Here is a 24,827-nt window from a genome sequence, read left to right as displayed (position 1 = left end):
AGACTTATCAGCTGGGCAAGGGCAGGCTCTTGAAGACGCCACCTGCACTATTCCTTGGGGTTAAGTGTTTTCTTCTGTGGTCACTGTGAGGGTAAACATGGTCATGTTTGATTAACCTTACCTAGTACAGAAGGAAGTTTTTTAAGCTCCTGCTTTCCACAAGACCTTCTATGAAGGATGCTAATCTGCAGACAGGCACAAGCAAGGACTTTCACTCCAGAAAATTGCAGCCCCTGTGGTTGGGACGGCACTGTGCTGTTGGAGGAGGTATATCCGCAAGGAGTAGGAGGTTATGATCCTCCTTGCTGACATAGCCCTGAGGGCAAAACCTCTGGTGAAAACATGATTATGCTGGGGGAACACTTGTAACCTAAAGCTGGCAGAAGAACTTAGTTGCCAGCATGAGCTTCTCGTCTGCCAAAGACTTTGCTGGTATCGCTGTTGGTGTAGCTTTCTTGGCGAAGTCCAGAATGTTACAGATGTAAGGAGGAGAATCTGGATGATGATGCCTGGGAACCCAGGGCTTCAAAATTACTTTGATACCTCAAGTTCATTAAAGTACAAGGAGAGCAGAAACACTGAATCACAAAGCAAAGCTTAATATGCCAAGTTAGTAATACCAAAAAAAGCAACTGCACATCATTTGAAGTGCATATGTTTGTGTCCTTTGGAGCCTGTGTTTTTGGGCATAGAGGGGTTGATAAGTGAAGTATTTTGAATACAACTAAGCCTAGTGTGGAGGTAGTAGGAATTTTTTAGGTGAGTAAGAAGGATAAATTTGAGGGGTAAACTCCCTTTGCATTTCTCAGGCATCCAGTGTAAACCTGTATTAAATAATCTGATGAGTTTGATTCTATGGTTCTGTGCAGTGTCCTAGCCAAAATCCTCAGGGAGCTGTGTCATTCCTCAGGGCTTCTTGTGGGGAGTGTCTACACAAATTCACAAAGAAGGTTTTACATCGAAGGTGTTAGGAGAAAGAGGTGAAAGTACAGGTGGTATGTCTCCAGTCTTTGTGCATACACCTTACTCGGTTGGCTTCTGCACTATATGTATATACAAGAAGCACTCAGCTGTTTGCAAACCTCTGGCTCTGCTCATCTTAGGTTGCTGATTAGCCAACTGCCTCCCAGTAAATCAGTTACCTTTGCTTGCTTAGCAACACAATGACTCTCCTCTAGCTACTTTTTACATTCAGCTTCATAGACGCCTGTGACTATGACTGGCTTTAGGGCAGTCTCCTTCCTCTCTCTTACAGGCAATGTGCTTTCACTTATTTTTCCACTCTACTTTCCATACTAATTATTTCCACTGGATTCATTAGAGTACTTGCTCCCACTTTATTCAGATGAATCAATTTGCTCTTTACTTCCCCACACCCTTGAGAAATGTCTTGAAGTATGCCAAATGGAGCGGCCAACATTTTTTTGAGGCAAATTCTATTGCGTCCTTTTAATTGCAAATTGTGTTGTGGAATTTTGTTCTTATTTTTAAAAGAAAAGAAAAAAGTGAAGTTGGGTATGTTCTTTCTAGGCATGCTTTGTGGGCGTTATAATTATTAGACTCTGTTCTCTACAAGTCCCATTTGTTTCTGAATATAGAGCTAGGCCCTTTGTTTGCTGGGAGAGGTCACTTTTTGCCTTCCATTTCCATTTAGTAGGTAGGTGGGAATAGAAATGTCAGTGTGTTCCTCTGGAAGAGCAGCATAGAGGGGAATTAATACATGTTCCTAGCAAGCTTTTCCTTTTTTTTGCCCTTTATTAGAGTGTAACTCATAACCCATTAGCATGTGAAGTGCTTGCAATCCACTTGGTCTTTGTAGGCTTTCAGAATTTGGCTGCTGAAAATATTCTGTCCTACAGTTTGCAACGTAGTTTGGCAAGGTTTGCCACGGATCAGCAGTCTGTTAGAAGGCTGGTGATGAAGGTTATAGTCAGCCTTCTGCTATCTTAGTCCTCCATAACTCCAGTGAACAATGACACTGTTCATCTATAGCTGTTCCTAATTCCTCCAGCAAATTCCCAGAGCCAAAGTATTTACCTTCAAGAATGGCCTGTGGCAGGGCCACACACACTTCACAGTCTCCCTTGCTATGGCTGCCTGACAGCAAATACCATCAAAAAAATCTAAGGGACTTTGCCAGGCTGTCACACTGCACTTGAAAGTGGCTATTAGCCTTTCTGCTCTGAAGGCTTCCTTCTAGCGAAAAGGTCTCTGCCAAATGTAGGGATTTTTGCCTAATTTCTACTCCTTTCCTTTGCCTTTATACCCATTCTTGCTGAGGATTCTTCCAGTGCTGGAGTCTTCATCGCTGCTCAGGACAGCTGAGCCATTGCAAGCAGAGTCTCTGGCCAGAGCTGGCATAGGGTGTACACAGCATGCACCAGCCCTGTCCTCATGAACACAAGAAGCAAAAATGGAGGTTGACATGATCCCTTGCCTAGTCATGTAAAGAAGCTGTTACTCCCGTATAGAGCTCATGAGACTTCAGATCCCTCTGCCAGGGAATATGTTTCACTTTGGTATAATAGTGAAATGATGCAGTGAGCTGAAGAGCTGCTTGAGCACAAAAAGAAGCTATAGTTGGGGTGAGGGAAGTTGATCTTTCACATTTCTCAAAAAGTTAAGACAGTGTTGCTCTTTCAGGGATAATTATGCTAATTCCTGTGCTTATAAACTTGTCTTTGTCCATGAAAATTGCTTGGAATTTATAGCAAGCCATATTTTCCCCAGCCAGGCAGAGTTCCTTGTTTCTTTTCTTGGCTTCTTTTTCAGATTCCCTTAATAAGGGTAGCCTCTGATGATGTTTTACAGTCCTAGTAAGCACTACTGGCTCTGACTTCCTTTCCCAGCCTTGTCTGTGTATATATGCTACAACAGACCATCTAAATCTGATAGGCACTATGGTGATAATGTTACACCTCTTTGCCACTTTTAAGTACTGCTGTGCTGTCTCATATCCAAGTCATGCTCTATTGCCAAGCCTGGCTGAGAAAGCTGCTCCCAAGTCAAGCTCCTCAGTACTCCGAAGAAACCAATCTGTCTTACCTGAACGGGCTGCAAGTGAAGCTTTGTCACTCTGTTTTCTTTGTGAGAGAAATCACAGGTTGAGAAAGCTCTACTGAAAATCTGGCAGAGGGTGGGTGTGAACAGGACTTGGAACCAAGAACTTTTCCAGCGAGAAACTAATTTAGGCAGAAAAACTTCTAAAGTGCATTGGTTTTAGAGAGGCTCACGTAAGTACTCCCAAGGTCAAGGGAGGATGCAGGATCTCTGCAGGAGAGGTTTGGGGCATTCTTTGAGACTGACAGATTCATGGTAATTTTTCTCCTCCAAATAAACTGTATTTTAGAGCTGATTTGTATGTGATTTCTCTGAAAAATGCTTACAGGTATCTCTGCTACAGGTTCAGTCGCCTGTGGACTCTGCCACAATGTCACCAGTGGAAAGGACAGCTGCATGGGTTCTCAATAATGGACAGTATGAAGAAGTAGAGGAGGACACAGAGCAGAATCCAGACGAAGTCAAGCATGCTGAGAAGGTAGATTTTATTCTGTATGCAGCCAGCTCAGGGGCTGCCACTGAGTCCTGTGTACCCTACAGCTAAGTTCAGAATGGCTTTCAGGAGCTACTGTGACAGTCGTGCTTTCAAACACAGGTTGTATTGTCATAACTTCCTGCTGTACTTGCTGTCACACTTATCTATAATACAGTATTCCATACAGTAGATTAGCCCACATACAGGCTGTAGCATGTCAAATGGGTGCAAACTGACACAGCTGAGAGTTTGTACGCTACAGGCTGGCATTTGGCACTTAAGTGCATTGTGAGTCACACCGCCTAAGTATATTAGATCCTGCTCAAGTCATTATTTTTTATGACAACACTATAGCTACAGCATACTGCCATTTTGCTATGCTTGCAAAGCACTTTAGTGATCTTTAAACTCCATTTAAAAAAAAATAATGATTGTTAACCCAACTGAGTATAGCTGAGGATATGCTAAGTGATTGTACAAAGCTATGTAAAATGCAATTCAGTCATCATCAGTTGTTGCATTAAAATTTTATGTTGGGCTTCACCTGAGCCAAATGCCTGTCATCTAGGTAGTACAGTGTTTCTGGGCTACAAAGAAACATCCAAGATCTTTTCTTTTTTAAGCATATTTATATCCAGGAGTAGATACCATTTTTCCAAATACAGTTACATCTATACGCTGCTATGGAGATGAAGTTTCGTAAGAGGTTTGGTATTTTGAGAAGGCAGGAAGTGAGGAGGAGGACATTTGGTGGACAAGAAGCAGGAACACATGATTGTTAGGAAAGGTGAATGAACTCCCAGAAAAGTGGAGTATGTTGAGATCCATTGCACTACTGCAGAAGTGATTGTCCATACAGACAGTAAGTAGATCAACAGAACCTCAGCCAGGTAAACTCACAGGCTCTATTCTGTAGTGAATGGTTTGCTCTCTCTTCACACATGATTTCATGCCTTGATTAGGTACTGAAGAATGAGTTATTTGGGTCCTATACCAGCCTGTTTTGGAAGTTTGGTCACCCCAGTTGAGCACTATTGGCAGCTTCTGTCTGGGAGCTTCATGAGTGTGGAGCAACTGGGCGTGTTAGCGGTCAGGGCTGTGGAGCCATTTCAAAGCCCTTTGACTGCTTAAATTGTGCTACAGAATGACATCCTACAGTGTGTGAACAGCTTAATGCCTTCAGCGGGAGCCTGCGTCCTCCTCGCCTGTGGTTACCCACAGTTGCTTGCTTATCATTTCCTTCTACCAATTTAGTTTTCATGGAAAAAACATGTCCTTCTCTGAACAGCAGCAGCAGATTATAATGATCTGATCTTTTCATTTTTCCTTTGCATCTGATTCTTTCCTTCTTTCTTTCCATCTGCAGTATGAACAAGAGATAGCAAAGCTGAAGGAGCGCCTGAAGGTGTCAAGTCGCCGGCTGGAGGAGTATGAGCGGCGCCTCCTGGTGCAAGAGCAGCAAATGCAGAAGCTGCTGATGGAGTATAAGTCTAGGCTGGAAGACAGTGAGGAGAGACTGCGCAGGCAACAGGAGGAGAAGGACAGCCAGATGAAAAGTATCATCAGCCGGTGAGGCTTTGGAAAGTTTGGGACTGTGTGGGTCAAGCAGCTCCCCTATGTCATGTGTTCTCTTTGAGACTAAAGAAGGTAGTGGCATGGGCTTCTTAACATTTCTGGACTGATACCATCCTGTCTTACAGATGAGGAAACAGGGATGCATGTGTGGAAACTTGCCCCACATTGCCAGGAGAGTGAAGGAAAATATTTAGGAATTTTTAACCCTGGTCTCTGTTGTACTTAAACCAGGTCTTTTTGCTTTGTTTGGAATATGTACTCAAGGCAGACAACAGTTTCTTGAGAGTTGCATTTTTGGCAATGTCCATTTAGAGAATAACACGGTTAGGTGATTGGGAGTATCAGATGGATAGATAAGCTTTTCCATGTGCAGCAGAGTTCTTCTCTTGCAGAGCCAGGACAATCAGAGAAGTCAGACCAACATGCCAGAGCACCTGAAACACTCTGGAATAGTATTAAACCATCCTAATGTGTACCTCTTTTTGCTCATCAGACTCATGGCAGTTGAAGAGGAGCTGAAGAAGGATCATGCAGAGATGCAAGCTGTCATTGATGCAAAGCAGAAAATTATTGATGCACAGGTAAGGAGCTCAGGATCATAAAGAACCAAGTGTTCTGTTCATAGAACCCATTATTCTCCCCTATCCTCCTGCCCAGCATTGTTACCTACCTCCCAAGCCAGTATTGGCCCATGGTGTTGCACATGTGACTTGCCACCTTCTAGGAGAGAATTGGGTTTTTTAATTAGTGAAAACTTCACTGCGTGACACGAGGCTTTGAGACAGCCTGACAACAAATCACAGGAGCGATCACTTCTCCAGAGCATTTTCGACTTTGTGAGATCCGAACTGGGTAAAGGAATAATGGTGCATTGTGTAGACATTGTTCCAAGTGTGGGCCTGGGAACTCTGGAAAAGCTGTGCCTCATACCAGTGTAGTTTAATTGCCATGTGCATGCATCTCAGCTATGCAAGCTAAAAGCATGGCTTTGAACGTTCAAGTCAAGAAAAGAGAATGCTTGCAATGGAGCATTGCCCTGTATAATGTCATATGTGGCATTTCACCCCATCTGACTGTCCCCATCAGTCCTGGAGAAACGCCCACTTTGCCACAAACCTGCAGTGCTTGCCTCAGGCAACACAAGTTAGCCGTGGAAAGTGGGGCCCAGGGGGCAATGCATGTTGGGTGCATTGTGTGGGATCATTTCAGCTTTTCTTCTGTGTCTGTGCTGATCCCAGAGAGCAAAGCTTGTACAACAGAACCTGAGACTGGTTTGATATCTGCCTGCCATGTTATGTTTGTGATATTTGCATTTGGAGGACATCTTTCCTGCTTCTTGGCTTTTCAGTAGTTCCAACTGCAAACTTTCCTTAACACATGATCTTAAGAAGATGACCTGTTTCAGGAATAACCCAAGCTATTTCAGGAGGTTGTTTCTGTACACAGAGAGGAGTGGGAAAAGGGAGCCTCAGTTGAACATTGTTAAAGATGGTACTACCATATTAGAGTGTAGGCATTGGGAGCACAAAAGGGCATACCTGGCTGCGTTTTTTCCTGTTGAATGGCCAACAATAATAGAAATGTTTGCGCTCACATGGAACTTTAAGGAATATAGGAAGTAAAAGAAAGAAAGTTTGTCAAAGCATCCTAATGCTGGGAACATGCTTATAGCAGATTTCTTTTTGACAGTTTGAAAAGCTCTGCTCCTCCTGATACGTCTGCCCATATTCCCACAGTCCTTCAGAAAGACTGTTCATGAAAGCTGTGGTTTTGGGTCCGTGGCATCTAATCTGAATAAGTCACTTGTGTACAAAAACATGGCACTTCTGCTACCTAGCCTTGCAGAATAAGAAGAAAATCCTACTGGAATTTTACGATGTAGAGTTCCTAGTTATTGTGAAAGATACTCTACATGGAGACTCTACTGGTGTAGTTACCCTTGCTAGATGAAGCTCAAGATTAAATCCTTTTTGTGAAGACTTGCACTCAAAATGCAAAGTGGGAGAGTGCAATGCTGGAGAATGAACAGGAATGCAGTCAGTCACTGTATTTTTTTATTAGTGATGGGGGAACAGTACAGCAGCCTCCAGTCTGATCAGAGAGGGCCATTTCTTGGAGATAGGCACAGTCAGGGCATCTTGCTGTTACACTGATGGAATGGCAGCTCATCCAAAGAGCAGCCTGTTTTCTGAAGGAGGTGATGCCTTTCTCATCTGTCCCAAGAAGGTGAAAGGAGCACTGCACAAACTCAAAAAGTGATTTTTGGAGGGGAGGATTTGAGAGACTGTGACTGAATAAGAAACTTGCCTCTGCCTTTGTTAGCTGTCTATGCCAGTAGGCTCTCAGCATCAGTATGAGGTTACGGACCAGTGGACCAGGCTGGTCACTTTCTGTCACCAGCTGGCAAAGGGGGCTGCTGCTGACTTGTGAAAGCTTCAAACCCTCAGGGCTGGAAAGGTGTGGTCCTTGATCACACCTGATCAAATGATGCAGCATTTATCACCTGCACTGGAAACTGTTGGGGAAAAAAACAGTATCAAAACAGTAGAATTAATGATTCCTCTTTTAATCTGGAACTTTTTTCTTCTGAAGTAGCTGTTGCCTACTTGGGCAAGCAAGGTGGTCAGCAAACCTTAACTGCTTCAATGCCTGTCAGTACATGGGGGAAGCTTAGTTGTCATTGCCCTGTCATGGGTAGCTGAGCAGAAGAGGAAACTGATGAAAGATTCAAAACAGGCATGCCAGAGGAGCCCAGCTGTTTGTTGGATTCTGCAGCAATCCCTCTAAGTTGCATTTGGAAGATTTTTCTTAGCCTGTGATTCATTTGGCAAAAGGATAGAGCAGCGGCTAGAAAATGAAAGGTCTTTTTCATGTGAGTTTTATGGAGTGGAGTTGGAACCAAGGTTATGACAGCTGCTTTGAAGGGTTAAATGGCTGCTAGGAAACAGCAGTAACCCAGGCTTCTTGTGCTTAGTTACATTGACACAAGATGCTTTTCAGGATTTGCTCTTTTGTCTTACGGTCAGGTGCAGCACCCAGTACTGCATGGATGCACAAGGACAGCCTTGTTCTCAGTATCAGTGCTGCTCACACTGGCTCTGGGCAGTGCCTTGTGCACTGTGGTTCATTCCAGAGGCTGGCTCTGGGCCTCCCTGACTGGGTAGGGGCTAAGTCTGTCTTGACTCTCCTTGGAGCAGCGGAGCTGCTAAGAGTACTAGCCCAGTTGCTATTGCAAGTGACATCTCCGCTGTGTTAAATTACAGGTCATAAATGGGAATGAGATAATTCAAACAGGCAAGTAAACCCAATCAGTTCTCTAGCTGAGCAGTACCCAGTCCTGGCCCAGTGCACTGACCTCCTACCCATTCCAGCTCCTCCCACTCCCTGTGCCCAATTCATGTGTGTTAGAGACATGTTAAATGGTTTTTTCCTTTGAGTGAGAAGCTCACACTTCTAACACTGATTTTCCAAGTGTAGATTTCCAGCTGTTTTGCAAACTGGCATAGCGAGCGCTCATCGGTGCCAGAAAGTAACCAGCCTTTCATTTTTAACTCTTTGAAAAGAGTCTCTTTGGAAAGAAATTTTAATTTTAAATTATATATTCCAAGTGAAATGTAGTCTAAGGTGGAGGAGCTTTAACTTGCTGAAGAACACATTTCTGCTAAAGCAGGATTTATTTCAGCATGGGAGGAAAGAATAAGGCCTTTAGCTCCTCCATTGTCTGTTCTCCTTGCTTATATTAATTGGATCAGGGAAGTGCTAGGGCAGGCTATAGCCTGCCTTGCTGTTTGTTGATTTCTTATGCCTCCTCCCCCATTTGCTTTGCTATACAGAGTTTGGCCTTTTCAGGGCTGTGATACAAGCAGTACTTAAATTCTGCTTTGTTTTTGCACCCTAACACTTAACCCTGTGGGGAAGCCCACTGAGAAAAGCAAACATTACCACACAGCTGATGTGCTGGATTCAAGATCTCAAGGGGCTGTTGTAGCTCTTGGGTCTCCTGAGCAGTGTGTCTGAATTACCCCTCAATGTTTGTGCCTTCTGTGCATCATTTTTCCTTCCATTTTGTTTTTCAATGGGCTGGACTGGGAAGAGTTCTGCAGGCAGCTTTTTTGATTGCAGTAAATTAGACATTTTCCTTCTCAAATAGAAAAGCCATTCAGCTGATAGCAGGGAGAGCACATTTACCTTGTGCCAGCTCTGTTGCTGCTTTGTGTGGCTGGATTTTTTGTTTGTGTTTTTTTTTTGAGGGAAGATGGAAATTGTCATTTCTAATTGTGCCACCAACTCTTTGGCTTGACCCCCAGTGCTTTATCTCACTGTGGATAATCTAGCTCTTGGTAGGCTGGGTTTTGTTGATGGGGCTTTTATTTTTTATCAATCTAGTGCATATCCTTCAGCTTTCTGCTGAAAGTGGAGGCTGGCACTTTCTGTGCAAGAAGAATCAAAACAGGCATGTGCAAACCCTGGATTCAGCGGAGCCCGGGAGCCCCTCTGAGCTGGAATGGGTCTAGGAGCAGTGTGTTCAGTGTTTGTTCTTTGTGTTCTGTCGATGGCATCTCCCCCTCCACCCACACTGCCCTCTTCCCCTTCACCTCAAATAACCCCTTAGTTTTAGCTTTTGGCTGCTTTATCTCTATGTTGCTATTGCACCCTCATTCCTGCTGGTGACTGCAGGCTGCCATTACGTGCTTATTTTTATTTATTTCAAGCATACCATGAGTTTATTCTGAGCACACTCCATCCGAAACACAGAGACAATGGCTGTTAAATACCACTTGCACTTTCTTCTGCCAGATAAAACTCCACCACTTTTGTTTTCTGCTGCCTGTTTCTGTTTTTCTAACACTTTTCTAAAAAAAAAAAGAATAATAAATTGGCTATTGTTGTTATTAACACCAACACCCTCCATCCCTGCTCCCAAATGCTGCATTTCCATCTGCCTCGGTTGGAGGCTGTCTGGATAAAGCCCATGTGACTGGATCGATTCACCAATGTAACCAACTCACTCTCCCCTTCCATCGAGCAAAAAGGCCAGGAGGGCCTGTGGCACTTAGGAGCCACGTTACCCAAGAAAACAGAAAGAGGCAGACATCCCATCTTATCAGAGAATGTTAGACAAGCTGCCTCAGTCTAGAAATCATCTGAAGATGCTGTCACAGCCCCAGGTCCTGGAAGTTCCCCATAAAGCAGGCTTGTGGGGCAAAGGAATTTCATTTGTGAAGGAGTTCTGACTTTGTGGGGTGTTTGTTGCAGGAGAAGCGGATCATGTCCCTGGACTCTGCCAACACGCGGCTGATGAGTGCCCTGACGCAGGTGAAGGAGCGCTACAGCATGCAAGTCCGCAATGGCATCTCCCCCACCAATCCCACCAAGCTTTCCATCACGGAGAATGGTGAATTCAAAAACAGCAGCTGCTAACTGGGCAGATGCTGCCAGCCATCTCCCCAGGAGAAGGGCAAGAGGGAGCAGACTCAAGAAACCTTCAAAGTAGCCCCCTTCCCCTTACAGGTTTACATAATGCTGCTAAAAAAATGGAAAAGAGAAAGAACTCTGAAAGGTGGGCTTAAATTCCCCACTCAAGGCCAGGAGAACCGGGCTCCGGACAGCAAGTCCTTCCATATCACTGTGTAAATAGAGGGAGCTCTTGGGTCATGTACAGAAAATGCCGATGTAATATACCAAAAGGAAGTGAATACTGTAGATTTTTTTAATTATTGCTATTTTTATTATTATTATTTTTCTCTGGTTGAAAGCACTGCAGTCCTTGGAGGAGGAAGAGGGGAGTGTGAGTGCATGTGTGTTGTGGGTGAGAGAGAGATGAGCAGTGGGTTACATTAGACAGCAGCTCTATATATCGGGCTGACTGATACAAGTACATGAGTGGAGTGAAATAGTAGTGAAATGAACTCTGTAAGAAAACTCATTTGCTGGTTTTATTCCCCTCTTCTCTAGCTGTTCTTTACCTGAATGCAAACTCAATAGCAAACATTTTAGCAAGAAAATTGGCCCTTGCTGCATCCCATACCTGATTTTGGTAGGACTCTGGCAGAAAATTGTCAGTCTTTTTGAACAAGGTAAAAACTCGGAGCAGCAAGCTTGTTTCCTTGCATTTGCACACGGGCAGGCTTCCCATCAGACAGACAGAGGGAATCTGCAGTTTTTCAAGGTAGGATTCTTTTCTTTTACCCCGGATCTAATGCAGTTTTATATTTTCCGGTTTGAGAATTTACAGACCTGTAAATACTTCTTTTTAAATTTCTATCCGGTCCCCACCTTGTGCACCATGCAGTGGCTCCCTGAATTCAGTCTCTGCGCTCCACCAGGAACAGTCAGGTTAGTGCTCTGAGGAAAGGGCTAACCAAAGGGTGCCCGTGCCCAGCAAAGTAGGCTTCCATATGCAAAATTTCCTGTTTTCCTAGAGGATTTCTATGTTTTAACTCTTGTTCAGTTTCACCGTTTCAGCTACAAGTTTAGCCAGTCTAGTTCCAGCGAAAGATTCTTTCTGCTCATTGTGTTAAAAGATCTTCCATTTACACTGAATTTTTCCTTTCTCTGGATACTTCAAAGGGGTTTGGGGGAAGTTCTGTACACACCATTTTTTTCTTAAGGAGTTTTGACCAAGCTTTCATCCCCAACTGCTTTCAGTTGTGTTTCACGGGCACATACTTCTAGGCTGTATGTGAATGCATGTGTAATTACAAAGCGACCTTCTCGTGGAAGATACTGACATTCGCAAACTGTAAAAGATGAACAGTAAATGACACAGTATTGTCAATTCTCATGATTTCATCAAAGGCTACAATATTTAGTCTGAGAGGGGTTTTTTAAAACCCCAGATTCTAGATTCAAGTAATAGGGTGTAAAGCTCCACTTTCACTCTTTGGTGTACATTTCTAGCCCCCAGGCTATCAAAGTAAACAAGGTAATTACAACAGCAATTACAGAAATATACTGAGTATGATTGACCTTTCAAACATGAAATTAGAAACGGGAAGCATTGACTTCAAGAGAAAACCTTGAGAGGGTACCTCACAGGCTGCAGCTAGGAGCAAGTTCATGAGGTGGCTGGGGGGGTACCTGGCTGAAACAGTATAGCTTGTGATGTGGAGAAGGTCAGAGCTGATGATCTGATTATCCTTTCTGGCCATAGTTTCCAAATCTCTAAAATTATACTACATTAAAACCATAGGAGTTTCTAAGCTATTTCTTGACCTCCTGAAAGCGGCCCATGTTGCCTTGAACATGAAGGATTGGCAATACTGAGAAACCCATATTCAGTGTCTGTTGTCAAGTTTGTTCTTTGGAAATGAATTAATCTCACTTCTGTGGGCAAATGCAGCTTGTGGCAGAGTATGTTACATTAACTGTTCTGCCTGGTCATTGTGTTACAGTATGTCAGTTAAACGTCATCACCCAAGTATGTTCCATTGCTAACTATGTATAAATACAGAGACCACATCTCCTGCGTTGTTGGATGTATAAGAAAAACATATATGTATGTGTCTCTCCTAGCAAGGTCTTCTAGAGAACACTTGTCTGCAGTGAGCTGGGATTTATATTTAATGCTCAGTTCTTTTAGATCAGAGCTTCTCTGGCTGTTCGAATGTGACTTGTACTACAGGCCGAGGAGCATCCCTGTCCCATCTTGGTTTATCATAGCCAAGTCAGCAATGTCTGAGGCACCTGGGGTTGTGCTCTGCATTTGCTCAGTAGCAATTACTTTTCCATACTTCCCAAACCGTCTTCCAGCTCTGGGTCATTGCTGACCTCTGATATTTTCTTCCTCAAACTGTGCCTTTCAGTTCCTCCTCCTCTCTTTCATCCTTCATGCACCACAGCCATAGGGAGTCTGTTGAGTTTGTATTAAGCTGTCATGTGAGTTAGCTCTCTTTTACAAGAAACCTTTACAAACAAGCTTTGTGTTGAGCATTTTTGTGTGATCTTCATCTCCCCTTTGCTATATACTGTAATTACAGAGCTGCATCGTGGGACATTTGTTCCCCAAGATAGCCTTTTCAGATGGGCACATGTATTGCTTACTTATTACACAGTGCAAACAGCATAGGTGTTCTGTGACTGAGGTAGGAGAGCATGTGGTCATAGGAATACATTGACTAGAACAAGGCAGAAGCAGATGTGTCATTCTGGTAGTGTGAGTCTAGCATTAATTTGGGAAATGCGTTTTGCCGGAGCTCCCTGGCTTTCTGGTAATCTATCAAAGACCACTGGCTGAGATATGCATGGTTTGGTGCTGAAGACTCTGTGTCCACTTTGGTTTCCGCAGAGAAATACAATAGGGGCAACATTTCAGCTCTGATTTTTAGAGGGGAAATAAATAATACCTGCCCCAAGATTGATATGTTTTGGTGAGGTCTGCAGTAATGTATCATTCTAATGATGTACCTTCTCCAGTGTGTTTCTTAAGCTTGCAGAATACTTGTAGGAAAAAGTTGCTATTCTAAAAGAGTCTGACCCATGAGTATTGTCCTCAGAGCTTATTGCTAGGCTGGTTGTTTCACTTTCAGCTTCTACACTAAAGCGTATTCCTGTAACTCCCGCTGTAGAGAAGTTGCCTGATGACCCAAAAGGAGGTGAAGGTTGCAGACTCACGGTGCTGCAAGACTAAAATTGATTAGCTGCAGAACAAAACATTGTGCTCCTGACTCCTGCAGGCAGCTGTCTGTCCTCATTTGTTACCAAGCAGCTTTCTAGAGAAATTTTAAGCCACCTCAAGCTGATAACATGTGAAAATGCCAGCTTCTATTTTGTCTAGTCTGATAAAACTACGTGGCAGCCAAAAGGTCAATCTATTTTGAAGAAAGAGCCCTGACTGGGCCCAGTCACTTTTGGTTTAAGACTAATAGCCAGTGGGTTTCTGCAGCAATGGGAGAAGCAGTAAATAGCATGAGGTCTGACGATGAGCATTACAGACATTAGGTTTTGGTTCATACTTTAAGCAACTGCATCGGGCTGTGTCTAATGCTGTTGCAAGGAACTGCTGCTCTTATTTGGGAACAGCTGTAGTACAGGAAAAATTTAATTGCCTGTAGGAGTAATACTCATGTAGACTGAAACAGGAAACTCACCCCATCCTGGCATCTCAGTCCTTGCTGGCCATGTTACTCAATGCTGTTCTGGGATGATTCTGCCAAGGTTTCAGAGTTCTCAGTAGAAGCTCACAGCCAGCATCGTGGGGCAGGGAAATGGAGCAGTGTTTTGTAGCACTGTGACCTTTGACTGTGTTGTGTGTAGCGTCTGCAGAGTGTGTGAAGAACAGAGGTGACCAGAATGACATGGAATAGACACTAATGGAAAAGGGAGGGAGCACGGCCCGGGAATGACATCCTGTAAATGCCTGTTCTTTGCAACTCTAGGGATTTTGACCTGTTCAGGTTTTTTTTTTCTTTAAGGGAAGTAGACAGATTTCATGTTCAGGAATTACCAAGTGTTACTTCACTGGTGTATTAGAAACGGGCAGCTATGCATAAAAGCACAGACTCATACAGCTACACATTTTGCAGCATTGCTCTCCAGTGGCATAACTCAGGCAGGGGATCCAGAGGAGTGTGGAAAGGGATGTGTATATTTTCTAGTTAGAGGATATGAGGTGTATCCAGTAATAAATCCTGTATCCATCTAATAAGTTCTCCAAGAAATGGGTTCTATTTTATGTTCTTGCAACTGTTTTGGATTGGCTTAGACTTTTTTTTTTCATCCGATAGATGAAAACTCAGTGATTGAAGTCCATCAATTTTACAGCAGTGCCCATGGAATGTCTCAGCAGTACTTACCTGCTAAGGTCACCGCGTATGTATGTATGAGTTCTGTTTGTGTTCTGCAAAAATGTCTGTGTTGTTCCCGAGAATGATTCCTGTCAGGACTGAACTGTTAAATGTGTTTCCATCCGTGATCAGCATGGTCAGCCGCAGGTATCCAGCTGAGCCTGACAGAGCAAAAAGGGTTAAATTCAGGCTGATGCTTTTAGGTATTTCCTTCTCCACACTAAGTTAACTCCCATGAGAGTGAGCATGTCATTACAGATCATGCCTGCCAGGAATCCTACCTGTAAAAATAGATTTTCTGTCTCAAGGGCCTTAAAAAGAGTGTTACTGCACAGAACTGTTTTACAATGATAGCTCTAAATAATTTATTTTTTATTTCAACAAAGTACACCTTAGAAAGTAATAAACTTGTTTTTTCAAGCCGTATTTTTATGCTAGTAGCACTGGACTGTTTGGTCTCTGAGATCCATTTCTGCATTTCATTGCCTGGGTTTGTTCTAAAGAAGATTTATTTTTGTTCTGTGAATAATTTTTGAAGGTTCTTGTAATATGTACAGATATAGATACATTTGAGGTCTTTTATTGATATTCATACAAAGAATACAAATAAACTTTAACTTTAAACACTTTTGACTCGGTAAACCTGCGCTGATTTATTCTGCTCTTCTGCTCTCAGGTTGTGCTTGCATCTTGTGTAGCTTCAGAGGGGGGAGAGAAACTCAAGACAGCGTAACTTCATGTTTGGGCCAGAGTAGCTCCCATTTGGCATCTGGAGCTACCACGGGGTCCGGGCAGAGCGGCACGATTAGTTCCTTTCCCCTGCCTCTGGGTGTTTAGCTGGGGTGGTGTCCAGCGCAGGTCCCAGGGCTTCGGTCCGGAGCTCTGCCTCCCGGGGCTTTCCGAAGCTGTCTGCTTGCTGGGAAATAGCTGGTGGTGTGGAGTGAGAGAGCGACAAGGTGTGGAGACACGGAGAATTGCTCTCTGCTGCTTTCAGGCGTGGGATTTCTTGGGTAATAGCATCTGAAGTGGTAAAAAGAGAGCTACCATGTGTTAATTAATGCGCTTGTTCCTCTCATGCCAGGCCAGTGGATGCAATCAGCCCCGTTTTCATGTTCCATCAGTTCCTAGTTTACAGGTTCTCGTGCACCAGCCCAAAGCTACAGTGAGGCACAGGCATACAGAACTGTTTATTTACAGATTCACATAAAATGCTGGATTCTAAGCAATTTATATTTATTCTTTATACATGTAGGAAACCTTATATCTAACGAGTGGGAAAACCTTTCACATTGAACTTGCTGAGTGTAAAATCTATACTGCAGGGGATGTTTTGCTTAAAGTCTTTTATTTTCGTTTCACATTAATTATTTTCTTCCATAGCTTTGAAGCCTGCAAAATACACACGGCAAACATGCAGTTGTTAACTGTGTGCCTCCACCCTGGCCCTGCACTTTGTTCTGTTCAGGTCCCCTGCGTGTTCTGCCTTGTTCTTGCTTAGGCTGTAAGTTTTTCATGCCGAGAGTTGCCTTCCTGCATGTTTGTACAGAACACAAAAGAGCCGGTGCCTGATGCTTCTGGCAGCACAGACGGTGCCTTGAAGGAGGTGGATCTTGCCAGGCAGAGGCAGGTGAGACGAGGGACAGGACGGGGTGTGGGCCTAGCAGGGAAAGTGGTCTCGGTATCATGTTTGCTGTATGGTTTTGGGAACAGGGGTGGAAGGGGATCTAAATGCGAGAGGAATAGGCTGGGGAAAGCAGGGCTGGGGGGAAGGTGGAGACACAGCCAGAGGGTGTGCTGACTTGAAGCAGAGGGAGGAAGGTGAGGGTAGAGCAGGAGCACTGCATAAATAGCAGTGGCACTGGAATAGTACAGTTAAAACTGTGGGAAGTCCTGTGTGACTGTCCTGAAACAGCTGATAGTCAAGTGTTCTATTCTGATGAGGATGTTGAATCCCACTTTACCTTGGATGTGCCTCCTTACTTCTACTGTGTGAAACTCCTCTATGTAAGAACATGTAAATTCTTCTCCCATTTCCAGCCATTCTGGACAAAACACCTCGGGCTCTGGAGCCTGTCCTCATCACTCCTGCAGTTCGTCCACTCCAGCTGGGAGCTTCCTTTGGAGAAGCTCCCCTCCAAGAGTCCTCCTGCCCAAAGGATGTAAAATCTTTGATGATTTCTTGTACGCAAGAATGCAGCAGCTGCTGCTTAAATCCATTTGCAGATGGAATACCAATTTGCTTACACCGAGATATGAGTCTCATGAGCAGAGAGTCCTTGCTCTGACTACGACCTGTCTCATGTTGCTGTCCTTCACCTTTCTCCTGGTCCCACAGATTAAATATCCTCATGTCTCCAGGAGATGTATTAAATTCCTGCTTTTTGCTGTGAGAGGTAGATCAAATATCTTGATTGTAGGCATGAAACCTGGCTACCTGTCAGTTCTTCCTGCAGGGAGTATGAATACCTTGTCCTCACTCAGCTCCATAGGAACACGTAATCCTGCTGATGTGACTGGAAATGTGAGTTCTGTGGCGCTGGACCCGCTTTTCAGTACACCCACTTAGGCCAGCTCAGCAGCAGAGCAGCCTTGGCTGAAACAGAGGAAATTATGATCAATACTGCAGACTTCAGGGTAGCTTCCCGGAGCAGGGCACTCAGCATGGATGTTCCCTGCAGCCTCCAGGTTCTCCCAGCTTTTATGTTATACTACATCCTAAGGCCATTCATTGTGCTGCTATCTGGGAGAGGGGGATCATGAGGGACCGATACCTAGTGTTGACACCAGGAGTGAAGGACAATACAGTGATGACAGAAGCTAATGCAGAATGAAATGTGATCTGCACAGAGATGAGTGACATTTCTCACCCCCTTTTCTCTGCTGTCCAGGCCTCTATTTGCAGCAGGATACAGATATCAAGAGCAGTTCCTATTCTGCTTGGCAAGGAGGAAGTCCTGCATGCAGTGAAGGAGGAAGAGTTACAGCTAAATTGCAACCTCCATTTGTTCACCCTTTGTTGCTTCTTTCCCTACACTCAGCTCACCTGAGCCAAACAACGTGCAGGTGCCATGCTGGACACTAACAGAAATTACTGATTTATGATCTATTACTGTAGGAGTAGCTGTTCTATTGATGGGAGCTACTTCCTGCCCCCCTAAATCACCTGCTGGTTTATGCTCTCCTCTTCTTCAGAGTCACATGGGTGAAAACCCATTTTCAGAATTAGGAGCCCAGTGTATTTACAAGCAAATATGAACACTACTGAACATAACCGAACAAATGCAGAGTACCACAAGGGATGTGGTAGTTTGCAGGGACAGTCCCTCCAGGAGGATGTGCAACACTAGTGTGTAACTTGTCGAGCACTAGAAGGCTCACAGAGGTGGGTGCACAGAAGTGTTGGCTTTGAATGTATAGGTGCAAACTAAACTTGTTAGGAAAGGAAGCTGAGCACAGTAAAGCTGTGGTAGATACCTGCCTATGAGATGGTTGTGTGGAACAACAGCCTGCCATCTGTGCGAAGTCCAGGCTGGAGGTTCAGCATCAGTGCTGCTTCAGATGTTACACCCCTTCTTTGCATTGGTTGAGGTAGAAGAAAGGTTCATCTCTTCGGGAGCTGTAGAAAAGAGGAGGTTGAACAAGACCCCGTGTAGCAGAGCACAGAGCGGATAACAGGGTGGCAAGAGCTCATTAAGGGCTCAGACACTTCTGTGACCCCTTGGCAAGATAGGGGAGAGCAACCGGCTACCCAGCCTACCTGCAGTGGCTGCAGAAGCGGTTTCCATCTGAAGGAGCTGGTTTTGTCTCCGTGGAAAGGTCTGTGTAGAAGCAGCACGGCTGAGTGCTTGGGTCAACCTCCCTGGACCTGGGACCTGGCACTGGGGGCAGGGGGGAGAGAAATTCGCTGGCTGCTGCCTTCCCCTTCCTTCGAGGGCAAGCGCTGCTGCCCTGCTCTGGCAGGTAGCCTGACTGTGACACCCTCTGCACATTCAGCACCTGACTTGCATGCAGAAAATGGTTTTGCAGTGCCAGCATTGTCTCTGTAAGGGGACTTGTCCTTACCAGGGACACTAACCAGGAGAGTCCTGTAAAAACCTACTTTAGAAAGGCCTTGAAATGCCACGGGGTGGGTTTCAGTTCTCATCACAGTCAGAGAATTGACTTCGGCCTCCAAATTAGCTGAAATGCATGGGAGCACACGTCCCCTTTTGCCACAGGGCCTTGCCCTTTAGCTCGTACCTCAAACGTGTGTCCCTTTTTCCCTTTACCTCAGGGGTGGTTACATCGTTTGTTTCACTGTTCAAAGCTTTGCTTTCCAGCAGTATCTCTGTGTGCGCTAGTGCCTTCAACACCTTCAAAGGATTCTGTTCAGGACTCAGGACTTCCCTGGTGGGAAGACAATGAAAGAGGAGGAATGACTTCCCTTTTCTGGTTGGTAATAGAAGCCACTGCAAAATTTTCTTTCATGTTGTTGGATCTTTTTAGGACAGGAATCACTGCAGAACTTAGACCCGATCGGGACTCTCATAATTGGGGATTAAATGGAGCACTGCCTTTCAGCCTTTTCTCCATCATTGGGAAACTGAATGGTAGCTCCCTGCTATGCCAGGATCTGTGCATTGCTGGGGTGCATTCAGAAAGGCATCGCTACAGCAACAAATAAGGCTAAATAACAGCTAATAAAATACACAGTGTCTCTGCTGGGGTTGACTGAAGGGCAGAGATTGTTGCTCCCTCAGTGACATCCTTCTTGTTGTGAGATTTATTTTTTGCTTGAAGGAAATACATTCCCTGTGGGCAGGCTCCAGATTGTGGCTCTGGCGAAACAGGGAGCTTAAAGCGGGCAGTCCATCTGCCCCAACTGCTGACTTGACAACTGGGATGCTGGAATAAGCTGTGCGCCAAAGAGGGAAAGATGGACGGGCCTAGGAGGCACACGGCCCCGCGCACAGTTCACCACTGCGTGTGCAGCAATGCTCTGTGCAGTGCTGGCTGATGTGCTTTTATGAGACTTCTGCTGATGCAGTGGTGGTCTAACAGCTGCTGGGAAGTATTCCTGAAGGGCTGGATGGGTTTTTTTGCTGTAATAACTGTCCTCTAGAGAGTTACCAGAATATTGCAGGCATTAACGCTCCCACCTGTAAGCAAAGCATTTCCTACCCTGGTCAGGGACAGAAGCCGAGTGTTAGCTGGAGCGCCTGTGTTAGCTGCTAGAATGTGTTGGCACTGGAGGAGTCTGTGAAGAGCAGGCATTGGTTATCTCAGAGGTCAGAAATCCTGGCTAAAAAGAGCTATTTACCATCCCAGTGCTGATAGGAGCTTATCAAGCGCCATTCGGACCTACTGAAATTGCCCCATTAGCCCCTGGCTGCTGGGAGCCCCGAGTGCAGATTACAGACACTCCTAAAATAAGCAGGGTGGCAGTCCCAGCCCTGGCTTACACTGATGCTTGTGTCACGTCACCCAGCTCTGGTGGCCAGCACGGCTGCTGAGCTCTGCCTTCTCAGCCCCAGACAGGAGTGGCTGCAGTGCTTTGGGTCAGCGTTGGGTGGAATGAGCTGACAGGGACACAGCTGGGGACCCGCACCTGCCTGCACCCGCAGCTATGGGCAGGTCCCTCACGCTGACGGTGTCTGTCTGCCCTGAGCAGCAGCTCTTGCATTCAAAGACAAAAGGTCAGGAATGAGACCGTGCCCATAGGACCACTGAGGTTTGTCCCCTGGGCTGGTGCGTGGCTCAAAAATACTTGAGCATCTGGGGGCTCATCAGAATGGCAGCCCGAAGGTCTCACATCAGGTGCTAATGAACATGGAGGAGTCCAATGATGTGGAATCTGCTTAACTTAGAACTGGTTCCAGCCCAGTTTGTGGCAAGCTGGCTGCTTTCCCCACTGGAAACGTCACCCCAGCAGCTGGAGGGAGGAATTTGGTGAGTCAGGAGTCCTGGAGCTGAAATTCCTGCATGTGAGGATTGACATTTTCATTGTCAAGACTCCTCATGGAACTTGCAAGGTTTTGATTTCATTTAATACACATGTAAGTGGCTGTGTGGGTGCACACCCCACTGGTGCCCGGTCATATGGCCATTCTTTCCCCATTTCTTCAGGTTCCCACTGCATTTTTTGGCTTGTAAGGGCCACAGCTCTCAGAAGGGCTTCTATTAGAGTGAGTCTGGAGTGAATTGGATAAATGAATCTTACACATCCGTGACACGAACGCACTCATTGCTACAGGTGTTTCTTTAACCACTGCTCCCTTATCAGCATGAAAAACAAGCATGTTGAGTATGTTGGGCAGATACACTTGTGCAGATGCTTTGAGGAGAGCTACCCATCTTATCAGCAAACTGGTTCAAGGATAACATTTGCAATTCAGTTCGCTTTGAACTGCTGTCAGTAAAATGCTCCTCTCTCCTGAAAGCCTTAGGCCATCCCTGCTAACTCGCTCCTGTCCTCTCCGAGACCACATCAAGATCTGTCACTGTGACAAAGTCCACGTAGCCTTCCAGCACACACGGCCCTCTACATTGTGTCCTGAAGTGGTTAAGATCATCAGAAGGAGGGCAAAGCAGATGTTGCCTAAATAAATAACTCTCTCCTTCCCACCCACAGACCAGTCTGAAATATTTGCCTTACAGAAGTGGTATTTATTAGGATAAATTAGCTAATGATTAACAGCTGTGCAATAATGCACTGCTGATGTAAATAGCTTAAAATGAGGAGTGCATGCACAGCAATGATAACAAGCTTTCATCATATCAGTGTGGATGAATTGGCCAAGCCACGCTGAGAATTAAAGGGCACTCTCATCCCTGCTCTTACAGAGAGCAAAACAGCCCATAGCAGCAGCCGCAGCAGCAGCAGCAGCCTTTTGTGTAAGGGAAGCCCATCTAGTAGGAACTTTGATGAAGGACTGTTCTTAGACTGGCAAGTAATGACAATACAGTGCTGTGATTCCCAGTCACTCTGAACTTGGGCTTTTAGGAGCCTATAGATACCCCATATTCACACCGACCTCCCTTTTCTTCCCACTTCCCACTTGACTTCTACTCCCCAGCTCTTTTGTGATGTTTGAGGAGACAACCTAGGAATAAGGACAAATGGAAAAACATGGACAGAACCTGCATAAAACTGTCTGGGGTAAAAGATCCCAAAACAAAAGAGCTTCCCAACACCAGCAGTGCATGTCCACACAGAGCAAAAATCTCCTAGGAACACTGCACGGAGAGTGGCTACATTAGGAAGAAAGATTTTCTTGCTGTGGGAGATGAAGGAAGGTCTTCTGCAAGCATCACTTTCGCGATTCCAAAGCCTAATCCGAGCACAATAAAATGCCGCACCACCACAGGCCGCAGGGAGAGCAGCCCCAATCCTTAATCTCTGCTTCCTATCACTGGGAGGGATTTTGAGTGGGCTTGAACAGGTCTGTTTAGATGGTCCCTGGATGATGCAGTGCCTCCTGGGCGCTCTCGCTGGGCTGAGAGCTGACCCACAAGTGTAGGAGCGTGTGTCCCAGGGATGCAGCACACTTACCCCAGCTGCTTTGTACACTCCTTTCTTGCTGATACTGGAGAAGTTGTGCTGTCCTCCCGGGGTGTTTGCTGTATTTGATGTTGTAATTAATGATCAGCTGTGTAGACGTGCATGACGGAATCCCAGCTGGCCTGTCAGCCACCAAACAGTAGGCATCGCAAAGCTGTTCTGCATGCAAACAATACTGGAGCTGTGGGATCATGCTGCAGTTTGCACCTCCTCTGAAGGGGGGGAAATTTGTTATCCCTCCTGGGCACTTTAATTTCTCCTGTGTGCTCCGAGTCAACAGGAATCCCAAGGAGACTGAGCTGCACAGTCGCGTAGGCTGGGTTATTTGCTCACTGGAAACAGGGCTAAAAAGACACTGGGCCAACATTGTGCAGGGAGCTAATTGCCCTGGGAATGATATTTGCCTATTCAGGCACATTATTTAACGGGGGCAGGATCCTGTGACGATTGGCCCTTGCAGCTCAGTCCAAACTGTGTGTTAGGCAAGCAGGACAAATCCAGTCCTGCACGGAACAAGTTTATCTGCATCTGAAGGTTTCAATAGTACGTTCCCAGCAGAGGCTGTATGGGGCTTACTTTACTTCACGCTAAGCTACAACACAGTGACATCCACATGGGAATCTGATACATCCGCTCCCTCCTGAGGCTCCCAGTTCGCCAGGAACAAAAAGTCAACAGAGAAGCCAAACTTTTGTTCGTGACTGTAGGCTGCAAATTGTGGAGGTAAGAAACCAGGTAAGACATGCACCTTCCTGAGTCACTGTCATGCCTGCTGGTGCCTCGGTTGTTCAGCACAGGCCTCTGGATCCAGAAGAGCCCCCTGCAGAGTTGAAGGCAGACATGAACAGTGCTGTAATAGTGCTCCAGAAGAGCCCCCAGCTCAGCTCTGACTGAGACATTCATGGTTTTAAAGCACAAATTTATCACAGCCATCAGAGCATGCAGATTTGAGATGACGTGAGCAATCCAAAATGATACTACATTATCCTTGCAGCTTTGAGCACACAGCTTTGGCTGCTGTGAGTAGAAAACCTTTATGTTCAGTTCATAGAATCATGGAATGGTTTGGGTTGGAATATCACCCAGTTCCACCTCCACGGGCAGGGACACCTTCCACTAGACCAGGTTGCTCCAAGCCCCATCCAACCTGGCCTTGAACACTGCCAGGGATGGGGCAGCCACAGCTTCTCTGGGCAACCCCTGCCGGTGCCTCAGCACCCTCACAAGAACTCCTTCTGTAATCTCACCACCCATAAAGAATTTCTTCCTAATGTCTGATCTAACTCTCCACTCTGTCAGTTTAAAGCCATCGCCCCTTGTCCTATCCCTACACGCTCTTACAAAAAGCCCCTCTCCAGATTTCTTGTAGGCCCTGTTTAGGTACTTGAAGCTGCTCTAAGGTCTTCCCAGAGCCTTCTCCAGGCCAAACAAGCCCAACTCTCAGCTCAACGGAGCACTGCAGAAAGCTGTTTCTGTAATGTTGGCTCTCAAACACTGAAAGCAGTTCTGTGTGCTCAGTCTTCCTGCTTCCAGAGCAGTGTGCTCACCAGGTAACCTGCGGAGGAGCATTAGCTAGCCGTGTTGCTGCTGTCTCACAGGGGAGAAACTGAGTCAAAGACGGAACATGACCTGCTCAGGACTCACGCAGCAAGTCCGTGTTTCCCAACACTTTTATTTGCCCGGTGCTGCATCTGTGTCCTCAGACACAACAGCTACCAGGTGAAGTCCCCCTGTGTCCTAGCCCAAGGCTCGCTTTATAGAATCATAGAATAGTTAGGGTTGGAAAGGACCTTAAGATCATGTGGTTCCAACCCCCCTGCCATGGGCAGGGACACCTCGCACTAAACCATGTCACCCAAGGCTTTCTCCAACCTGGCCTTGAACACTGCCAGGGATGGAGCACTCACAGCTTCCCTGGGCAACCCATTCCAGTGCCTCACCACCCTCACAGGAAAGAACTTCTTCCTTATATCCAAACTAAACTTCCCCTGTTTAAGTTTTAACCCATTACCCCTTGTCGTATCACTACAGTCCCCAATGAAGAGTCCCTCCCCAGCATCCCTATAGGCCCCCTTCAGAGGCAGTGCTCTGGTGCATCCCACTCTCCTTGCTTTACATGGAGGGCAGCAACCGCCTGGTCTGGCCCTCAATATCTGTTTCCACTTTGGGGCAGTGAAGATGATCCAGAGAGCAGCAGATTCCAAGTGGGATAGTGGGACTGCTGCCAGTTGAGAGGGAAGGCTTGGCCCATGCTGCATCTTTCCTTACAGCAGGTTAGAAATCATCAGCACTGGTTAAAGTACTGCATCTTCCCTTCCTGTAATTAAAAACTGATTCAAATGATAGGGGAAGCTGGGGAAGAGATGATGCGGTTTTCCACAGGCAACTTGGG

General features: G+C 45.6%; 1 protein-coding gene across 6 annotated transcripts in view; it reads left to right on the top strand.

The window, feature by feature from the left end:
- RASAL2 (RAS protein activator like 2) overlaps positions 1-15,522 on the top strand; it is a 185,663-nt gene extending 170,141 nt beyond the window's left edge. For 3 of the 6 annotated variants that reach the window (XM_065674106.1, XM_065674105.1, XM_065674103.1), the window contains exons 15-19: positions 3,404-3,538; positions 4,902-5,104; positions 5,604-5,691; positions 8,374-8,404; positions 10,367-15,522. In XM_065674106.1, the coding sequence (XP_065530178.1) occupies positions 3,404-3,538; positions 4,902-5,104; positions 5,604-5,691; positions 8,374-8,404; positions 10,367-10,509 (600 nt within the window). In that variant the 3' untranslated portion in view covers positions 10,510-15,522. The remainder of the gene's footprint in view (positions 1-3,403; positions 3,539-4,901; positions 5,105-5,603; positions 5,692-8,373; positions 8,405-10,366) is intronic. The other 3 variants (XM_065674108.1, XM_065674107.1, XM_065674104.1) reach the window with 1 other exon arrangement.
- The last annotated feature ends 9,305 nt before the right edge of the window (positions 15,523-24,827 follow it).

The sequence above is a fragment of the Lathamus discolor genome, chromosome 3, assembly GCF_037157495.1.
Source record: "Lathamus discolor isolate bLatDis1 chromosome 3, bLatDis1.hap1, whole genome shotgun sequence".
Taxonomy (NCBI): domain Eukaryota; kingdom Metazoa; phylum Chordata; class Aves; order Psittaciformes; family Psittacidae; genus Lathamus; species Lathamus discolor.
Note: the sequence above shows the minus strand (reverse complement) of the source record. Positions and strands in the feature narration are given on the sequence as shown.